The 18,966-nt window shown below is 32.8% G+C and overlaps 1 protein-coding gene across 1 annotated transcript in view; it reads left to right on the forward strand.

The window, feature by feature from the left end:
* Positions 1-9: 9 nt before the first annotated feature.
* Pi4KIIIalpha (phosphatidylinositol 4-kinase III alpha) overlaps positions 10-18,966 on the forward strand; it is a 35,577-nt gene continuing 16,620 nt past the window's right edge. Inside the window, exons 1-13 of the mRNA XM_067285006.1 lie at positions 10-204; positions 11,828-11,947; positions 12,027-12,120; positions 13,730-13,815; positions 13,919-14,012; positions 14,703-15,184; positions 15,270-15,335; positions 15,420-15,516; positions 15,616-15,825; positions 15,900-16,000; positions 17,351-17,604; positions 17,697-17,792; positions 18,723-18,909. Of these exons, the coding sequence (XP_067141107.1) occupies positions 112-204; positions 11,828-11,947; positions 12,027-12,120; positions 13,730-13,815; positions 13,919-14,012; positions 14,703-15,184; positions 15,270-15,335; positions 15,420-15,516; positions 15,616-15,825; positions 15,900-16,000; positions 17,351-17,604; positions 17,697-17,792; positions 18,723-18,909 (1,980 nt within the window). The 5' untranslated portion in view covers positions 10-111. The remainder of the gene's footprint in view (positions 205-11,827; positions 11,948-12,026; positions 12,121-13,729; positions 13,816-13,918; positions 14,013-14,702; positions 15,185-15,269; positions 15,336-15,419; positions 15,517-15,615; positions 15,826-15,899; positions 16,001-17,350; positions 17,605-17,696; positions 17,793-18,722; positions 18,910-18,966) is intronic.

Here is an 18,966-nt window from a genome sequence, read left to right on the forward strand (position 1 = left end):
AATTTCAGACGGCGCTCGCGTCATTGTAAACAAGATGTCGCTGGAGAAGATGTTGCTACATCGGAAGTTTGTATATTTTAAAAGGATTGACTGAAACATTTATTTAGAAAAATGGCCGCTTGTGATTCGAAGGGGTTCTTTTTTAATGCCGTTCAACATTTAGCACGGTCTTTAAGCAAGATTAAACCTACTCCGAGGGAGAAAGTATGAATTTTAATTCTTCTCCTTTTAAATAACGATAATTTCGGGTGGAGGTTTGACATAAATGCAGCTGTGAATAGGAAGTTTGGATCCCCCAAGTTTTCAAACTCCCCAGACGCCGCCAAGTTTCACGTGCACACTCGCGGTTCCTTTGGAAGGAGTCTGCACGTGACCCTTCGCGGTTCCTTTCACTTTTACTCTCCGATAAGGTCCCAACAGCCTCATTCCTATCTGCATTTGTACCAGCAGGGAATGTAAATCTATAGTGAAGAAGAGATTTATGTTTTACATTGATTTACCGTTTTAAAATTGACCTCGAGTCTGAAGATTTAAATATAAACGTAATATTTTTCCGTAGAGAAGAAATGTAAGTCTTTTCTAGACTAATTCGTCAGCTTCATCTATCAAATAGTTTTGGCTATGAGTAAAAGAGGAAGAAACGGTTGACAGGCTGAGGGACCAGAAACTTGGGTGATCTGCCAAGGGGGGGTGGTGAAATTTCTATGGGAAACTGGCAGTACAATTCTAGGTCCGAATGACGCGGTTGGGACTTTAACAGAGCTGTGGAGCAAAAGACCCACGAACAAGTGTTGGTATTTGGTGGTTTTAGCCACTTGATCCTTGGTGGGCAAAAGAAAAACTGAAAGAAAATAAAAAACAGGGTAAAAAGCAGACAGAGTGAGAATTTATAATGTTTGTAGTATTATTGATAAAGTAAAACACTTTAGACTTTTACCAAAGCAATGGTTTAATATCACACCGATGTTTTTGATCAAATTACCTAATTGTCATTAAGTGAAATCGAATTGTATATTACGCAAGCAATTATCTATTGTGACATCGTCACAATGCTGGGCTGCAATTTTTAATTAATTTAATTTATATGCTCTCCACCTCAAATTAGTAGTGGTTTGCCCCCCGTACATCATACTTTTTCATTAACAATAGATTCGTGCCAGTCGTCTATTTAACGCCTTTCGGGGGAAAATTTTTGAATTGAAATAACGTGACTTGTGGTACATATCAGAAGTTCATATATAGTTTATCAGGGCCTCCTGCCACTGAGGTTTTCATATCCGGTCTCGGCTTTTGTCTGTCTTTGTTCTCGAGATGAAGGAAAGAACAGTAGGAAAATGAACCATTATTTTTACTTAAATCTGGATATATGAAGTATTGTCATCAAACTCTTGAATATAAAAATGCAGTTTAGTCCTGGTTTGAAGCCCACGAAGCCGAGAAATTAGACCTGCATTAGATAGGAGAATGCATTTGACATATTAAAAGATGAAATGACTTGCATTGCAAATACAATATTGAATGATATTAATGAGTCATCAAAATTATATTTTTACAATTTTGACGACTTCATTGATTGTATATTTTGATTGATTAGTTCGATTTAATTCATTGATATTTGATGATTTTTCATCACTCTAGCACAGAGGTCTCCAACTTTTTTTAGAAAGGGGACATATGAGTCATAAAGGATAAGACTGGGGGGTCAAGTATAAAGATACAAAGATTGAGAATATTTCATTTCTGAATAACAGTGAACGTAAATCAATGTGAAATTCACAACTGCTTTTTCAAAACAAGATTATCAAGCTTGAGATTACTTTAGCTGGAATTTTGCTGAATGAAATGCTGGATCTTGCCGATCACAATATAAGATTTATAAATGGATTTAACAGTAATTAATGTTGCTTTTCATGTCTTTATGAAAAATATATACTTTAAGAATTGTTCACTATGCTCAGTGGCATAGCGAACATAACTGGTGCCTGGGGCACGACATCTTATTGGCACCCCCTCCCCCTCCAGAAACACATATAGTTTGTATTGGAGACCATTTGGACACCCCTCTGCGAGTGACACCGGGTGCGTGATACACCCACCCCCTTGCTCCCCCCTCACTATGCCACTGACTATGCTATAAGAAATGAAGAATCAACTTAGAAAAAAATTTGACATAAATATTTTTGCATTTATCATTAAACGGTTCTGTCAAAAGAAAAATTTAATGATTGATACAAAATTTCTTATATGACATCTCTATCTGTAATTAGAATGATGTCATTATTGAACTGTTGCAAGTTATAATGTATTATTTGCCTACAGTTATTGCGCATATTTAAATGTTTGCATAATCTAATTGTGTTCGGCCATTCATAACCATATCTTATTGTGTATTTTACATATATCAAGGGTAGATTAAAATCTGAGAGAGGTTTGCTGTAAAATTCTTTGCAATTCATTACCAGTTTTTCTAAGATGTATGTTTTAAATGAACCAAGAACATTTTTTAGAATGATGTTCTATTATATTTTTTGATAGCAATAGTAGTAGTTGAAGCAGTATTCTATTCTAGAAAATGAGCTGTGCAACTGAAGATTTTAGTACAGAATATAGAAAACAAAATTGCTTTAAAATTAATAAAATGGTTGTTATATTTGTATCATAATTAGTGAAATAATCTGAAATTTTAATTAATATTATTACAGATGTTTATGAAATATATGATGTTTTGGGTTGTAATTATTGGTGTTTCCATCTCGACACCTATCAACCTTTAAAATGCAGCCTTTTAATTCTAATTCCAAACGTTTTCGGTCTTTTTAAAAGGCCTTCTACTGGTGTTTTGGTAAATTTTTAACAACTGGCTCACTTCGGGTGCAGTGAGAGAGAGGACGAAGGGTAAACAAGTGTAGGATTTCCAGAAATCCTTTTTTAAAGTGTTTTTTATGCACTTACTTATATGTTAAATATATTTTGGAATCTTTTTAAAACATTTTTATAATAATAAATAATTCAGAGCACATTTTTTATTTAACATACTTTCATGTACTGGAATTTAAGAAAAATTTTACTTCTAACTTCAATAAATAAATAAAAATAAATTATTTATAGTAAGTTCCAAACAGCAATTTGGCTTACACTATAAGTCTTTTCCAATTTAGGCATATTCTAGTGTCTGTGGTTCATATTTAGCCACTATTTTACAAAAGTATCGCAATCTTTTCATTCTTTTTTTTAGTAAATTAATTGTCATAAATTCAGATAAGCATTCAAGAGTTCTTATTTTTGTACATTAATTAAACTAAAACTTCTTTCGGCTTCTGCACTACTAATTGCTACGACATTAATTATTTTTCTATTGTTTCAGGAACTTATGCAATTGTTTGCTGTATATCATTATCTACAAAATTTCTGAAATTATTTGTTTATTTTGAATTTCAAAACTTCATTTAATTGATATCTCTTTCACCTTCCATTCACGGTGAAGTTACTAATTCTTCATAGGGCCAAGTGGATTCATGTAATAAATCAAGTAGTTCATATTATTTTCAAAAACATAAATAGAAATCACGGCTTTTAACATGTAAAACACTGTTTATCCTTCATCATCTATTCACTCATCAAGAATTTTAACAATTGACTCCCTAAATTTTGAAAATTAACAATTGGCTTGCCGAGCCAATTTCGACACATCACTAGTTATAGTCATACCCAAAATGTTATGTACTATTTGAAGTTGTTGCAGAAATGATTTTATATTTGGGTTTCTTCACAAACAAATAGCTAATACATTGTAATAACAGCTAGTACATTGTAATAACAGCTAATACATTGTAATAGAAAAAACGGTTAATGTTACCTTAGGTAGCCAAGATGCCAAGATGGCAGCTCGTCTCTAATTCCAGCAAGGAAACAGTGGGATGCACGTTCTAACTAACCTAACCTATTCTAATAAATTACCATAATTATTAGCAACCAAATTATTAAAATAGGTTAGGTTAGGTTAGAACGTGCGTCCCACCGTTTCCTTGCTGGAATTAGAGACGAGCTGCCATCTTGGCTACCTAAGGTAACATTAACCGAAAAAACACACGGAATGGGTGTTGTACACTTAAATAAATTGGTGTTTTATGATGATTCATGGCCTATAACAAAATGAACTTAATAGAAACACTAACTATATCTAAAATAAAAGCCGAAGTTCAGGCAAGTACAGGAAAATAGATTTTTTTTTTTTACAATAGAGATTAGTTACAACGTTCTGCTATGATTCCATAGTGTAAAGCTAGGTTTGTTTCGGTATACAAGCTACCATTTCAAGCTCTTTCGGCAACTGTTTAGTGACATTCGCGTTGTTGTATTTTCGGGTGGCACCTTGGAAAAAAGGATCGTATTCTTTGTTAGCACATAGAATTGATGCTATTATCAAATGTTGCCGTTACTTGGATAACGTATTCAATCCTAGTGTTAAGTTATAGAGATAGAAATTAGATTGTTTTTTTTTAATGATGTGACAAGTTTTATGGAATGTTGAGTGTTTTGGGACTTTACTGTATTTCTATATATTTAAACTTGTCTCCTAATTGTAATATATAATACTGCTTAATGTATTATTAATGTTATGTAAAATCTGATTGTAATTTGTCTGATATTAGCAAGGTTGAGGCCGAAGTTTTAAACGCGAAAACACATACGTCGGACGTTCGGTACAGCTTTCCTGTAAGCCTAGAAATTCGACAATGGCATTTGGAATGTTGAGCATGAGTCCACTGACTTTCCAAATGCCATTGTCAAACTTCTAGGCTTACAGGAAAGTGACACTGAATGTTCGACGTACACATTTTTGCGTTGAAAACTTCAGCCTCAACCTCACTATTATTATATAAACATCCTACCAAACCCGATTCTTTACAATAAAGCTATACCAACTGGCATATTGGGCTATAGTTTGGTGCTAATGGGGTGATATTATCATCCTATTATTAATAATAATTTAAAAGTAATATATCAAATGCATCGATTACTTAATTTAGAATCTGAACTTCATTAATATTATATTAGTTTGTTCCTATTAAAAGTTCACTCCTATATATTGGCTACTTATCCAGATGTATTAAAGCCGCTTTACCAGGGAATGCACCTTCTGTAACTCAAAAATAACCCATGTAATTAGGCTGATTAATGTAAATTATCATCTAATAAGCATAATTCTTCATTAACGATAATTTATATTAGCTATTTATGATAATTGGATTATAAATATTCCAAGTTTGTTATAAAACTGGAATTTCTTCAGTTGCTAAAGAATATTTTTGAATAAAGAAAACGGTTTTACTTATTCGAATATATTCTTTGTTTATTTATTCTACTTACAAAGGAAAAAATAGTGATCCACTTAAAAGTAATTTAATAAATCTTTTAAATATGCTTCAAAGAATTCATACAGGATATGAGTAATTTTAACATTAGATAGTCCTATTTAATGGCTATTAAACACATTTTCTATTTATTTATTGTTAATTTGGTGAAAATTATATGTTTAAATGATGCTTTCTGTCTTTTAGATGACTGTGATAAGGAGAATCATAATTTTAATAGAACAGGTCCAAGTAAATTGGATAGGTTAAATTATCAAACTACTTTTTTACTTGCATTTAAAAGAAAACTGTTATACATGTTTAAAATAGACGAGAAAGAATGAGTCGTTACTAAACTATAATACAGCATTTATTATTTTATTTATTTTTTTAAATAGAGTGATAAATTATTACTGGGTGAATGAAATGTCAGGATGTATTGCAAGCGGCTTTAATACGTCTGGATAAACGAGCCAATGTCATAGTTCATTTCGAACGAACTATGTTTATCCAGCTGTATTAAAACCACTTTATCAGGTGACATGTCCATTATCTGTACTTATTATTTGTTTTTAAAAGATATTGTTGTAAGAACAACTTTATGCTAATTATTAATCAAATTCAAAATTTAGATATTTTGATATATATACATCAATACTATTTTAAAATTTACTCCTATACAATTGCATTTTTAACAACAAGTACATTCCAGTATGAATCAGTCTCATTCACAACTTACGCACCAGTGAATGGTTTAATAAGCTGGCAATATAACAAACAGTACTAAGCTGGCATTTGCTAATTTATTTTGTCAAAATAACTCTGGGACAAATAGTAAAAATGGAGACCACCGTATTGCTTCATCAGGGCTTGTCATACTCGTGGCCGGATGAGTGTGATGTGCATCAATTTACTGCAATGATGAACTCATCTGTGAATATCAGAATGCATTTTAGTACCGGAATGTACCCAATATTTTTACTTATTTCATTTAGAATTCATAACTTTAGATGTAAACTTGTTGAAGTTGTTTGGTAACCAATCATAGTACTAATTTTTTATTTTGTAAATAATTCTTTCAATATTCTTAATTCAGCAGTAGTAGTATCAGATATGAAATGTTACAGTTAAAGCTTTGCGTTACTGTTGTTTGGAAATGATTTATTGGTAGTTTTGTGTCAGTTACGCGATGTATTTCATTATAAAATTAAAATTGAACTACTGTATATTTGATTGCTTTCATTAGTTTTAGTTAAGGCTAAACAAAATAGGGTTAATGTTACCTACGGTTCCAAGATGGCGGCTCGTCTGATTCCAGCAAGGAAACGGTGGGGATGCACGTTCTAACTTAACCTAACCTATTCTAATAATTTTGTTTGTAATAATTATGGTAATTTATTAGAACAGGTTAGGTTAGAACGTGCGCTCCCACTGTTTACCTTCTTCTATTTGTGGAATCGGAGACGAGCGGCCATCTTGGAACCATAGGTAACATTAACCCAAAATAGAAATATAACTTTAGCTAAAAAATATAAATTTTTAAGTTATTTGTTGAATAAGTAATTTTATAGCTTTAAATTTTTTCCATTTCTATCAATGTAAAATAATAAGTTACTTAAAAATTGATCTGTAGTTCATTTGATTTGATTAAATTATTATTACTTAACAGTAAAAATCTCTGTCAAATTTAAATTTAAAATATCTGTGTCAGGATCGTAAGCATAGTAAAAACCTCAATGGCCCACCAGTGACCAAGCAGTTTCGTTCCCCGAACACTGGGAGTTCGGTTGTGGGTTTGCACCTCGCCAGGATGGGCTGGCCACGCGGAGTTTTCTGGGTTGTCTCCATGTCTGTAATGCCCGAATAGGGGCCAGTTACCCTTAAAAAGATCTTCCGGAAGGCATTTCCTCTAGGCAGATCACCCAAGTGTTGCGTTGCCGTAACTTAACTAAACAAGTAAACAAGCGAAAACCTTGATTGTTTGAATTTGGAACAGCACGTAATTGAGAGATTGTTTAATTTTTGATTACGATGCTGAGAAGTTTTTGGAATTGTCTGCTTCTAAGACTTTTCAATCAGATGTCAAATAAGGAATTTTAAAGAAAGGAATGCTTTGCCTTGTTTATGGAATTTGTAAACATTTGAAAAATCCATTGAGTGCGGTAGAGATAAACACCAAGATTTAACAGGAACCTTTGTATTTGAGAGATTGACAAATAAACTTTTGTGTTGTAGTTCGATAAATGATAATAGATAATGAAGTAGTTTGTAATAAAGATATATCAAGCGAAGATATATTCTAGTGTTAATGATTTTATTTTGATTTGATCAGTTTTGTTTGTTTTAACTGCTAAAATATATTTAAAAATCATCTAAGTGAAAGAAATTTATGAATTGAAACTTTGTTTTTATTAAAAAATTACTGCAATGACTATAATGTGATATGCATTTTTTAAAATTATGCAACATTCTATCAGATAAAAAATAATTTTTTTTCTGTTGTAAAAGTATTTAACTCTGTATTTGTTAGTTTTAAATTTCTCTTCGTAAGCAGTATTTGTTAACATTATTTAGCTCTTTGCTTCGGAGCAGTTTTAACCATTAGGGCCTCAGAAATGGGCCTGCAATACAGAAAGATGTACAAAAAATGGCTAACTAAATACTATTTTGCAAAAATGTACATAAATGGGGCTGTGTATGTACTGTGGTTTAATACTTACTGTACAGTACCAGTATCAGACTGTCAGCTGTAGCAAGATGAAAGATTGAAGTGCTGGAGGGGGCCCAAAATACTTTAAAGCCCAGGGGCCTGATTGTGGGTTAATACGATCCTGCTCTGCTTTTTTCTTTATTAACCGTAAAATTATAATTGGACGATACTGCTAGATTGTTATCAGGCTGATTGACAGTTAGGTTAAAAATATTCTGGATGAAAGATTTGCCTGGGGTGGGACTCAAACCTGCACTTCTGCTTACTATACAGATGCTTTACCAGTTACACTATCCAAATCTTCATCTAATATTTGTTTCCAGACTAATTAATTTAGAAGATATACCGGTCAGCCACCATGCTAATTTAAGGACAACTGTGTGCTCAAGGTCCTTTATGGGGCACTCTCTGACTAAAACTTTTACTACTGTTTTATTGCAACAAAAAGCAGTTAATGTTACCTATCGTTCCAAGATGGCAGCTCGTCTCTGATTCCAGCAAATAAAAGAAGGAAAACAGTGGGGACGCATGCTCTAACCTAACCTAACCTAACCTATTCTAATAAATTACCATAATTATTAGCAACCAAATTATTAGAATAGGTTAGGTTAGGTTAGAATGTGCGTCTCAACTGTTTCCGTTCTTCTATTTGCTGGAATCAGACAGGCCACCATCTTGGAACCATAGGTAACATTAACCCAAAAAGCTAAGCATAAAATGCCAGCTTTAATTAATAGGTGTTTGCTTTTAATGTCAGAAATAGGCTGGATGGCTGAGCGGTTAAGGTGGCAGCTTACCTCTCTGGGGGACCTGGGATTGAATCTGGATGGGTCAAAAAATCTCCAAGAATTTTTCGGGAGTGATCTGACCGGATATGTCGATCCCTGTCCCTCATCACCCAGCCACCCCGTTGTGGGTCTGGCTGAACCCATAACGGGCTTGCTAAAAGAGGCCCTCTGGGCACCTCTTGGTGCCCACAGGACAGAAAGAGTTAAAAAAAAAGATATCAGAAATCTGTAGTTAATAAAATAAAATAAAAAATTGGGAAATAAATGTTTTAATAAACAAGATAAATTGCAACCATGACACAAAAATCACAGCGAATGTTCTTCAAAAGTAGCCTGATTGATAAGAAATTGCAGAATTTGATAGCTATGGCCTCTGTCTATTCAAAACCATTCATAATTATTGAAGACAGTAATGCTCATAGCTGGAGCTTGTTGACAGTTTCTCCTTTTATTTCTACTTTAATTTTGTTTCAAAATGTTATATAAACTGAAAAATTTCTCTCAAATATGAGTTTTTAATTGATACGAGTCTTGTTCACAACAAGATGGCTGCCATCATATAGTAAAAACTTTCAGTGCAAAATATATGTCCCTTGTCCCTCGTCCTTGCATGTCTTTTCACTAATTGTTTTTCAAAATGTTCTCTGTCCAAACTAATTTTTGAAATTATTCTGTAACGCTGCCTAAGACGTTGAAAATGAGCAGTTACTTATAGTGACATCATCAATGCCTGGCTGCAATTTTTAATCATACAATATTTTAATTTAAAAAATCACTTGACTTTGGTCCAGGGCCCACCAGTGGCCAAGTAGTTCTGTTCCCTGAACATTGGGAGTTTGGTCGTGGGTTTGCACCTCGCCAGGACAGGCTGGCCACTTTACGGGTTTTCTCCACGTCTGTAATGCTTGAATAGGGGCCAGTTACCCTTGAAAAGACCTCCCGGAAGACATTCCACCTAGGCAGATCACCCAAGTGTTGCGTTGCCGTAACTTAACAAACAAACAGACTTTGGTTCAAGTGGAAGTTCATATATAGTAAATCTGGTCTTCTGGCCGTAAGATTTTCATATCTGGTCTTGATTTTCATGTAACTTGCTCCATTCTCGAGATTGAGGAAGGACGATGGACGACAGTGGAAATGTATAGATCTGCAATTTGAAAATTGCAGCCCAATAAACTCTTATTGAACTCGAGAAGTAGAGTAGGAAATATTACGGCATTCAATAGAGTTATAATGCAATAGAACATTTATTTTGATTTGCCAATAAAGTTGAAAAATGGACAAGAGACATTTTGAAAATAAGTGCTTTGTATACATGAAACTCCTGCGCAACATAAAAGCAGGAATTTGAATTAAAGATTTAACATTAGATTATAGAACATGTTTGTTATACAGTGTAATAAATCTCATATACAGGTAATCCTCACTGTACGACCTATCTGCTTAACAACCACTCGCACTTACGACTAATCGAGTTTCGACCTGCAATTAGGGGAATCCCCTTTCTCAGCTTGAGTGTCGGTCGGTGGCAAATGGTGAAATGCGCACTAAGTGTACTATAATAGGCTTGTTCTTACTATAATAGGCTAATAGCATACTATAATAGTCTTTTTATGAATAAATTTGAAGTTTGTTGCATAATTTGGATAATTTTACAATGATCCTATATTCCCGGTGCAAGCTCCTCGCTTATCAACCAATTCACTTAACGACGTGTCATCGGAACGGAACTTGGTCGTAAAGTGAGGAGTACCTGTATTTGTATAATTGCATTTTCCAAGAGTTATCAGTTGTTTGATATAGGGAGAAGTTTGTTATAAGAATTCTGAATTAGGAAATTTCAAATAAACAACCGAATTCCTTTATAGGGCTGTTAATTAATTAATTAATTTATTATTATTATATTTAACGAGAGATGATTATTTGGTGGCTCGCCTTTTGCCAAATTACTTGGTAATTAGCCTTAATAGCCTGATAAAGGAATCTGACATGCCCTGTAAAATCTTAAACAATAATAATATAAGTATAGGCATGACATTAAATGTTATATAAAAATAATTTTTGTTTGAATATATTTAAATGAGTCAGTTATAGATGGGAAAAGTTGAGTTGAAGTGGACAGGGAATTATTGTTTTCATAGTTTTCACCTTTCTCTACTGTCTCTCTCCTTTCCTTCCTTCTTCCCCTCCCCTTTTCCTTACCCTCTTTTCTGCTGGCTAAACACTTTGTGTACGGCCAAGGTCTTTCTTGTATGTATGTATGTTTTCAAAAGGATTTTGGGAGAAGTTCACAGATGGGCTGCAAATCTAGGTACTTTTTCTCTGAGAAAAAATGCCCGAAGTTGTCTGCTCTTGCCATTTTCTTTGGAGGTTCTTCAAATAATTTGTTCTGTCCTCAGAATTATAGATTTCCAATTCAGTTCCCTCAATGTCAGGATTGTAAGATGCTCTCTCCAGAGATGCCCAGAGGAGAGGCAAAAGGAACAAATTATTCTGGGCCTCGAGGAAGCAGGAGTCCCTACACAATGGTTTATTTTTTTTTACTTCTTTTAATATAATAATCTAATTTGCTGTAGGACCTCAATATGTATTTTGTCAGGCCCCTGTTACCCTCTGGGTGACCCTAGCTCTCCCAAGCACCAAACAGAAGGTTAATGTCTTCTAAAAATACAGCATGTGTATCCTCACAACTCTCTTTTAGCTGCTGAAGCTCTTCTGTTAGTTCTTTTTCATGGTCGGCAAGCAAAATATTCTGCATTCTTCACAGATATTTCCAGTTTGAGGGATTTACCAATAACATGTACAGTAACATCGTCATCCTCAAAACCTTTCAATTTGCAATTTGCAGTGGGCCATGGAGGTCTTTGTTATAAATTTTGGTTGTTTTACGTGCTCGTGTATCGATATGTTATGTATCAAAATTATTTTTAACAATTTCATTTAATGATTTCCTTCTTAATTTTTTAATTGAACAGTTGAATCGGCTGTTTTCTCTTTGCCCACAAGAAACTACCCAAGGTTTCTATCGTCTAGATCAAAGAGCGCAGGATGCTGTCGTTGCATTAGGAATATATTTTTTAGAATCTGGATTTCAAGTGCGTATTTATTTATTTATTAGTATCTTTCTTATTTATTTATTTACCATTAACGATATGTTTTATTTAACGTTTTTAGCACAAATCATTGATAGTACCCTATTTTCTGAGGTTGTTACGTGGATTAACTAAAGCAATTTGGTTGGATGAGGTCAAGATTCACGATTCTGATCGTAAGTCTGTATTTATATTTTTAAAATCTGGTATAATTATTTTGTAAGATATTGTTTACAATTAAAAATAAACTGGATAGAAGAAAAATGAATATCTGGTTTTACTCTTGTAATTTATCTATTTTGCATCTAGAAACAGCATAAATAAATAAATAAATATAGTGTTTTCAAAAAGAATGCTACCATTTTAAATTATTATAATTATGTTAATTGCTATCTGAGAATGTTTAATGTACATTAAAACATTGGAAAAATGCCAAAGTTTTACATTTACCCATTACAATTTCTGGTTAATATTACCTATGGTAGCGAACATGGTGGCTTGTCTCTGGAACAGTGGAGACGCACGTTCTAATGTAACCTAACCTATTCTAATAAATTACCATAATTATTGCCAACCAAATTATTAGAATAGGTTAGGTTAGGTTAGAACCTGTGTCCCCACTGTTTCAGAGACGAGCCGCCACATTCGCTACCATAGGTAACATTAACCCAATTTTTCAATGTGTCCAACTGAATACTCAAATTCTTACTACACTCTACTCATCACAACCACAATTCTACAGCTACAGATTATTCATGTTGCACAATTACGAATGATTCCGACCTTGTGAACTGCAAAATGCAAAAGAACGTCTCTGTCGTAGAGTTGCCATTTTCATTTATGGCACTTCCTAGAGGTGGTAAATGACGGGACATTTGAATGCAGATGGGAAATGAAACTCGGATCGTTTCTCTATCGATTGGTGTACGTCACATACTTCTCAGATAATAACTAGCATAGTTACAATAATTTAAAATGGTAGCATTCATTTTAGAAGACCCTGTATATAAATAAACAATTTAGAACAGTAAATAATAATTGATTATAATAAACTACATAGTTTAATAATTTATACATAAAAACGACTACCGTATTTTCCGGCGTATAAGACGACCCCCGACTTTTGAGAAGATTTTCCTGGGTTAAAAAGTAGTCTTATACGCCAGATAATATGGTATATTTTGAAGAAAAAACAAAATAATTATGCATGTGTTTCCAGTTATTTAACTATCTTTAAGCTTCTGAAATATAAATTAAATGAATGCTGTTGCTGCAATATACACTTTAATAAAGAATTTTTTAAAATTCATAAGAAAATCCTTAGTGTCCAATGGGTGGAAAGATTCGAGTAATGATGTGCGAAATTACATACGTACCTGAAAGTTTTCAAATAAGAGTTTTCTTTTTATATTTATTACACAAAAGATAAATTGTGTGTGGATATTATTACCTAAATCCACTTCCCGCTGGGGTCTGTATCGATTCCTTAGGGATCAATAAGCAAATTAGATACATATACATGCATATGTAATAAATTAATATTTAATTATTTGTAAAATAATTAAATATTAATTTTATTTATTTGGTAAATACAATTAAGAGGGTCTGTCGGAAAAATTCTTTTTAAAAGAGATTGATAGTTAAAAAAGGTTGGGAATCCCCGATCTAAATTATTGTAAATTAATTAGATGTAAAAAAAATTCTAATTATATTTCTTAAATTATTATTAAATTTATAAGATCTCATAATATAATAAAATATTACCTTATTTATTATTTTTTACAGGCATTCCTGTTAGTGAAAGATTTTCCTTTTGCTTGAATACTCTTCTAAGTGATATTGCGTGCTTCTGTGAGAATGTGCGAGAAGAAGTAAGTAATTAATATCTTATATCAGTTATTTTACATTGGTCGATTATTGATATTTAACATATATAATAAAAAGTAATATAAATATATAACTTTTTACTTACAGATTATTTCAGCTCAGATTGAATTATTGGGTGTGTTAGCAAATTTCTGTCAAAGTTATAAAGATTCCAAAAGTCCGAAAGGAAGTACTGCTAAAGGTATTACGTGCATACCTGCTTAAGCTATGTACACATTGTCATACGAACCACTAAGAACTAGATTCAAACTGACAGTTTGTCCCCTTTTGATGAACTTGGTTCAGCCAATTAACTTTTTACAATTATACAAACTTACTTTTTGTACATTTCTAGCATTAACTTCACACACCAAACTAATGTTTTCGGCTCGATTTCCAGGCCTGCCTCGGATTAGAAGCATCCAAAGATGAAGGAGTTATGTTGCATTCTAAAGAAGAATAACTCAAAGATTCCTTGACAAATTATTCCATTTTAAAACTCAATGTGACTCCACCTTTGGATGGCTTCTAACCTGTGGTAGGCCTGTAAATCGGTTCGAAAGTGTTTGTTCGGTGTGTAAAGTTAATGCTTGAAATGTACAAAAAGTGAGTTTGTATAATGTAACCGAAAAATTTTTCCAACTTTTACAAGACAGTTTAACTTTTTACACCTTGAATTCAAAATCTTTTTAACCAATTGTGTTTTAACCCAGTTTGTGTGACATAGTATGATATGAGAAACATTTTGGTTTGATTAGTCTTCATTAAATTTGTTCATATTAGTTCATACGACAGTGTAAACTTATCTTTATACATGTTTAAAAAAGATATTTTCTTAATAAATCAATAAATTTCTGCTCCGCTAAAAAATATAATATAGATTCTATTTCAGTTACTTTTTGTAAAGCAACACTCCCAATTTTTATTGGAACTGCAAGAGCTATTGGTCGTGCAAGTAAATCTGGTCCTTTACTATGTTCGCTGTTCCCATTGACGTCTGCTTCCGAAATTAACGGCGAAAGCGCAGAAAATAAAACTGGAACTCCTTCGTCAAATAAAGTTTCAAAGTTTCGTACTTTCAACAGTTTCCGACCTATTATACCCCGAACGCTGTCAGGATTGTCTAGAAATATTTCATCTTTGGGAATCATTAGTCACGATTCTGGTGCCGATTTGTTATCGTTGGCCGGTTCCGCCGAGCATTCGAATAAAAGAGCCTCGTTATATAGTCAAACATCCGTAACTCAAGATTCTTCTTCGTATTTTTATAAATTCGGATCCAGTTTTGGAAAGATCTTGGCGTTGGATTCGTTGTCTATCGAAGACAATCCGTTAATGTTTTCTATCGTCCATTTACAGACAGTACTTGCTATAGTAAGACCAAAATTTAAAATTTAAATTTAATAAATTTGACAGTTCTTTGCTTGTTTATTGTTAAGTTTTCGAAAATATTTTTCAGGCTAAAAAATTGCTTACAAAAGAATTTCTTCATTTTGTCGATGATCAAGCAGGTGAAGTTTATATGGTACACAGTCACTTTTATTTAATATTAATTTTAAAATAAAATTTAAATTAATTTAAAAAGTATTTCAATTAATATTATTTCTAGACTGGTCAAATTAAAATTTTTCCATATAAAACATTTAGTGAAACACTCAACTTAGTTATTGTTACTTTGCTTAGAGAACTTCTTCAGAGACAAAAAGGTAATTAAACTTTTTAAGTTTTTCACTTTGACTTGTAATTATTTCTCAAATTATAATTATAACCTATAAGAAACATTGTAACGCTATTAATTTTTTTAGATTTGCCGCCACCTTTTATGAGAGATGTTCAGGAATTTGTTAAAGGTCTTTTCTTATCGGGACAAACGGAACTGCAAACAAAACACCATGACGCTAGCGAGAGAGAAGATAGAGAATCTAATTTTGCTACTGTTAATAAATTTAAAGTAAATGTACAAACTAACGCGGCTTGCGTTGATCTTTTAGTTTGGGCAGTGTCAGACGAAATGGGTAAATTTGAGATTTTAATTAGCAGATAAATTATATAATTTATTTTTGACTGACAATTAACTTTTTTCCTACAGGAACTGATAATTTATGTTGTCGATTAACTGAAAAAATTAATTCTTCTCATGCATATAAATTAGCATTGGCTCATATGCCTCTCTTAATAGTTTGCCTAGAAGTAAGTAAATAAAAATATTCATAAAGGTATATTATTAATGTTTTTTCTCATATATAAGTTTTATGACTGTGTTATCCTCATAGAGTGCGTTCGTTAATAGTGGTCGCTCTGCGTCTCCGCTACTACGGGAGTGCGCTGCTGTTTGTAAGCATTTAGGAACGACTGTTAAAGAAAGAAAGATGGTGGCGCCCACGCTATTGATAGTATCGTGATGGAGGAATCCATAATTCTAAAATATGAGTTTTTAATGGCAAAAGAAGGGTCCCAATTGTGAAATTTCAACCATAAAATGGATTATTTGTTGAAAGAGCCTTCAAAATAGCCATGAAAAAAATTAGAATGCCGGCTACCATTTGAAAAAAATTCAAAAAGACACTTTCATCACTGCGTGCACTAACTTGAGCATTCACAACTTCTAAATTTTCATTCATAAAACCACATAATGGACCTCGAAACGAAACTATCTGAGCCATGGAGGATGCCATGTTGCTTTTCACTGTAAACTACTGCTACAAGCGGCTGTTTTTGCCATTTCATGACGCGCACTCCAACTGGAATTTAGGAACACGTTCCACAAGAATTTTTAAACGGATGTTGCTCGTGCAGAGTTACATGGAGGAATAAAAGAATGCACCCATAGTTGCACTGTTAATTGAATTTTAGACATGAAATTAAATATATGTTCACACATGTCTGGATATGTAAGCTGTAACACTACTGATTGAATATTTCATTCAAAAAGCTTTGGGGATCAGAATCAGTAGTGTTACAGCTTACATATCCAGCTTACATATCCATAAAAGGGTTCTGTTGTATTTTTCTCTCCAATGTTTTGACATTGGCAATTTATAGCCTCTCAAACTTAAATCCATGCAATTAAATCTATGAACTGTCATTCATCCTTTAAAATGCCACATAGAAAGTCAACTTTAGGGTCAGTAAATTAGGGACAGAGAAGTGTTATACCTTGTAAATCTAGCAATGTGTAAATGTGTTATATCTAATTTTGTCTCTCTAATTTGATTAATTATATAACAACGAGAACAACGCATTGCACCTTATTTGTCATAAACTTGCATGTCAGAAAAAAAACTAATGACGTTTCTTCATGTTGACATAAAATGTAAACTTGTATTTGTAACAGTTGCCACATAACCTGTGATTAAAATAATTTCTTTATACATATAATATACAGAGTAATCTTTATTTAGAAAAAGCTATACAAATAAGTTCTTGTTAATCTTTTAATTCATTGTATATTAATTCAAATGACAGTCTCATAGAAAGTAAAATGGGTATAATGAATTCATACTTTGTTAGAAAATATTTCATAGTTGATTTCGTTTATAGGGATTAGGGAGATTAGCCGAAAAATTTCCAAGTCTTTCAAGTTACAGCATAACGGCATTGAGGGATTTTCTTTTAAATCCTTCTCCAATTTTATTAAAGTTACACAAACAACCATCTGATCATTCCGGGCGCAGTGGTGCTTTGAGTATTATGGTCACAGAAAACTCAAATTTTTCTCTCAGTCCTGGAACAGTATCAAGTTCATTAACTGCATTTGAATCTCTGAGAGATACCGCAATAGAAAATTTATGCAGGTATGTCAAGGAAAAATATAGAGATGAATAAATTTTCATATTAAATTAAAAGTTGTTTATTACAGTAACGATTATAAAATTGTATTGTACAGGGCATTGAAAGCTGGTTTAAAGACCGACTCTCATTGCGTTCAGGCATTTTTAGCATCTGTATCAAATCGTTTATATCAGGCAGAAAAAAGTGATATGTAAGTATTAAATTCTTACTGTTTAATAAAATATATTTTATTTTAGTTTATGTAAGTGCCCACCAGTGGCCTAGTAGTTCTGTTGCTAAACACTGGGAGTTTGGTCGTGGGTTCGCACCACGCTCAGACAGCTGGCCATGTGGAGTTTTCTGGGTTTTCTCCACATTTGTAACACCTGAATAGGGGCCAGTTTCCTTTGAAGACTTCCCAGAAGGCATTTCCCCTTGCGTAACATCGTGCACCAGAGAAGGCAACGGGGAACCACTCTGGTTGTAACTTCCCCCAGGATACACCTTAGCGCCTTACTAACCACTTATTAACCTGCGCCAGGTGCTTGCCGACGTCAGGATTTCTAATATGGCACACACAGAGAGAGAGTTTATGTAAAACTGTTGACAATTATCTTTGTTTTCAGACTGTAAAAGTGGATTACCGATTGAATTATATTATTTTTATAAAATTTAGCTCTTTGTCTGTATAAAATAAATAGCAAGTTTAGAAAATTTTCTCAATAATTTGTAGAAAAATACTTTACACCTCTTAATTATATACAATTTTCTATGTCATGAGCTGAAACTTACAAAGGTTAAGTTACACCGTCTACACAAATTCCAGAGGAAACCATTTAATACAAATGAATGAAACTAATGTTTTCAGCTATATTAAGTGGCCCGCTTCAGGTCTTGACATTCAGAAATAGAATGCTTGAATAGAATACTATAACTTAATGTTAATTGTCTACTTTGTTTTATGATCTATGCTATTTTTACAATTGTTATTTAGTATTTTAGTGTATATTTTAATGGATTTTGTTGATTGTTTGTTGTATTGAAGGCAGCAAATATTGTTCTTAAGACATTTCCTGTATTTCAAATAAACACATTTTTATTGTAAACAAGAAATAAAATTTATTTTTAATACATTACATAGGGAATCAACACTTGTAACGACCAATACAATTGTTGCATTGGGACATGTTGCAGTTTCTTTAAAAGACACACCCAGGACAATGGAATTTATTCTTCAAGTGTTTCAGCAACGTTTTTGCCATCCTCCCTCTACTTTCGATTCTCTTATTGTTGATCAGTTAGGCTGTATGATTATTGCAAAGGGCGACGTAAGTATACCTTGTCGACATATTTAATTAAAAATGTAAAATTGAATTGTTTCTTTA

This window comes from Centruroides vittatus, unplaced genomic scaffold (assembly GCF_030686945.1).
Source record: "Centruroides vittatus isolate TY-2023 unplaced genomic scaffold, ASM3068694v2 scaffold_149, whole genome shotgun sequence".
NCBI lineage: Eukaryota > Metazoa > Arthropoda > Arachnida > Scorpiones > Buthidae > Centruroides > Centruroides vittatus.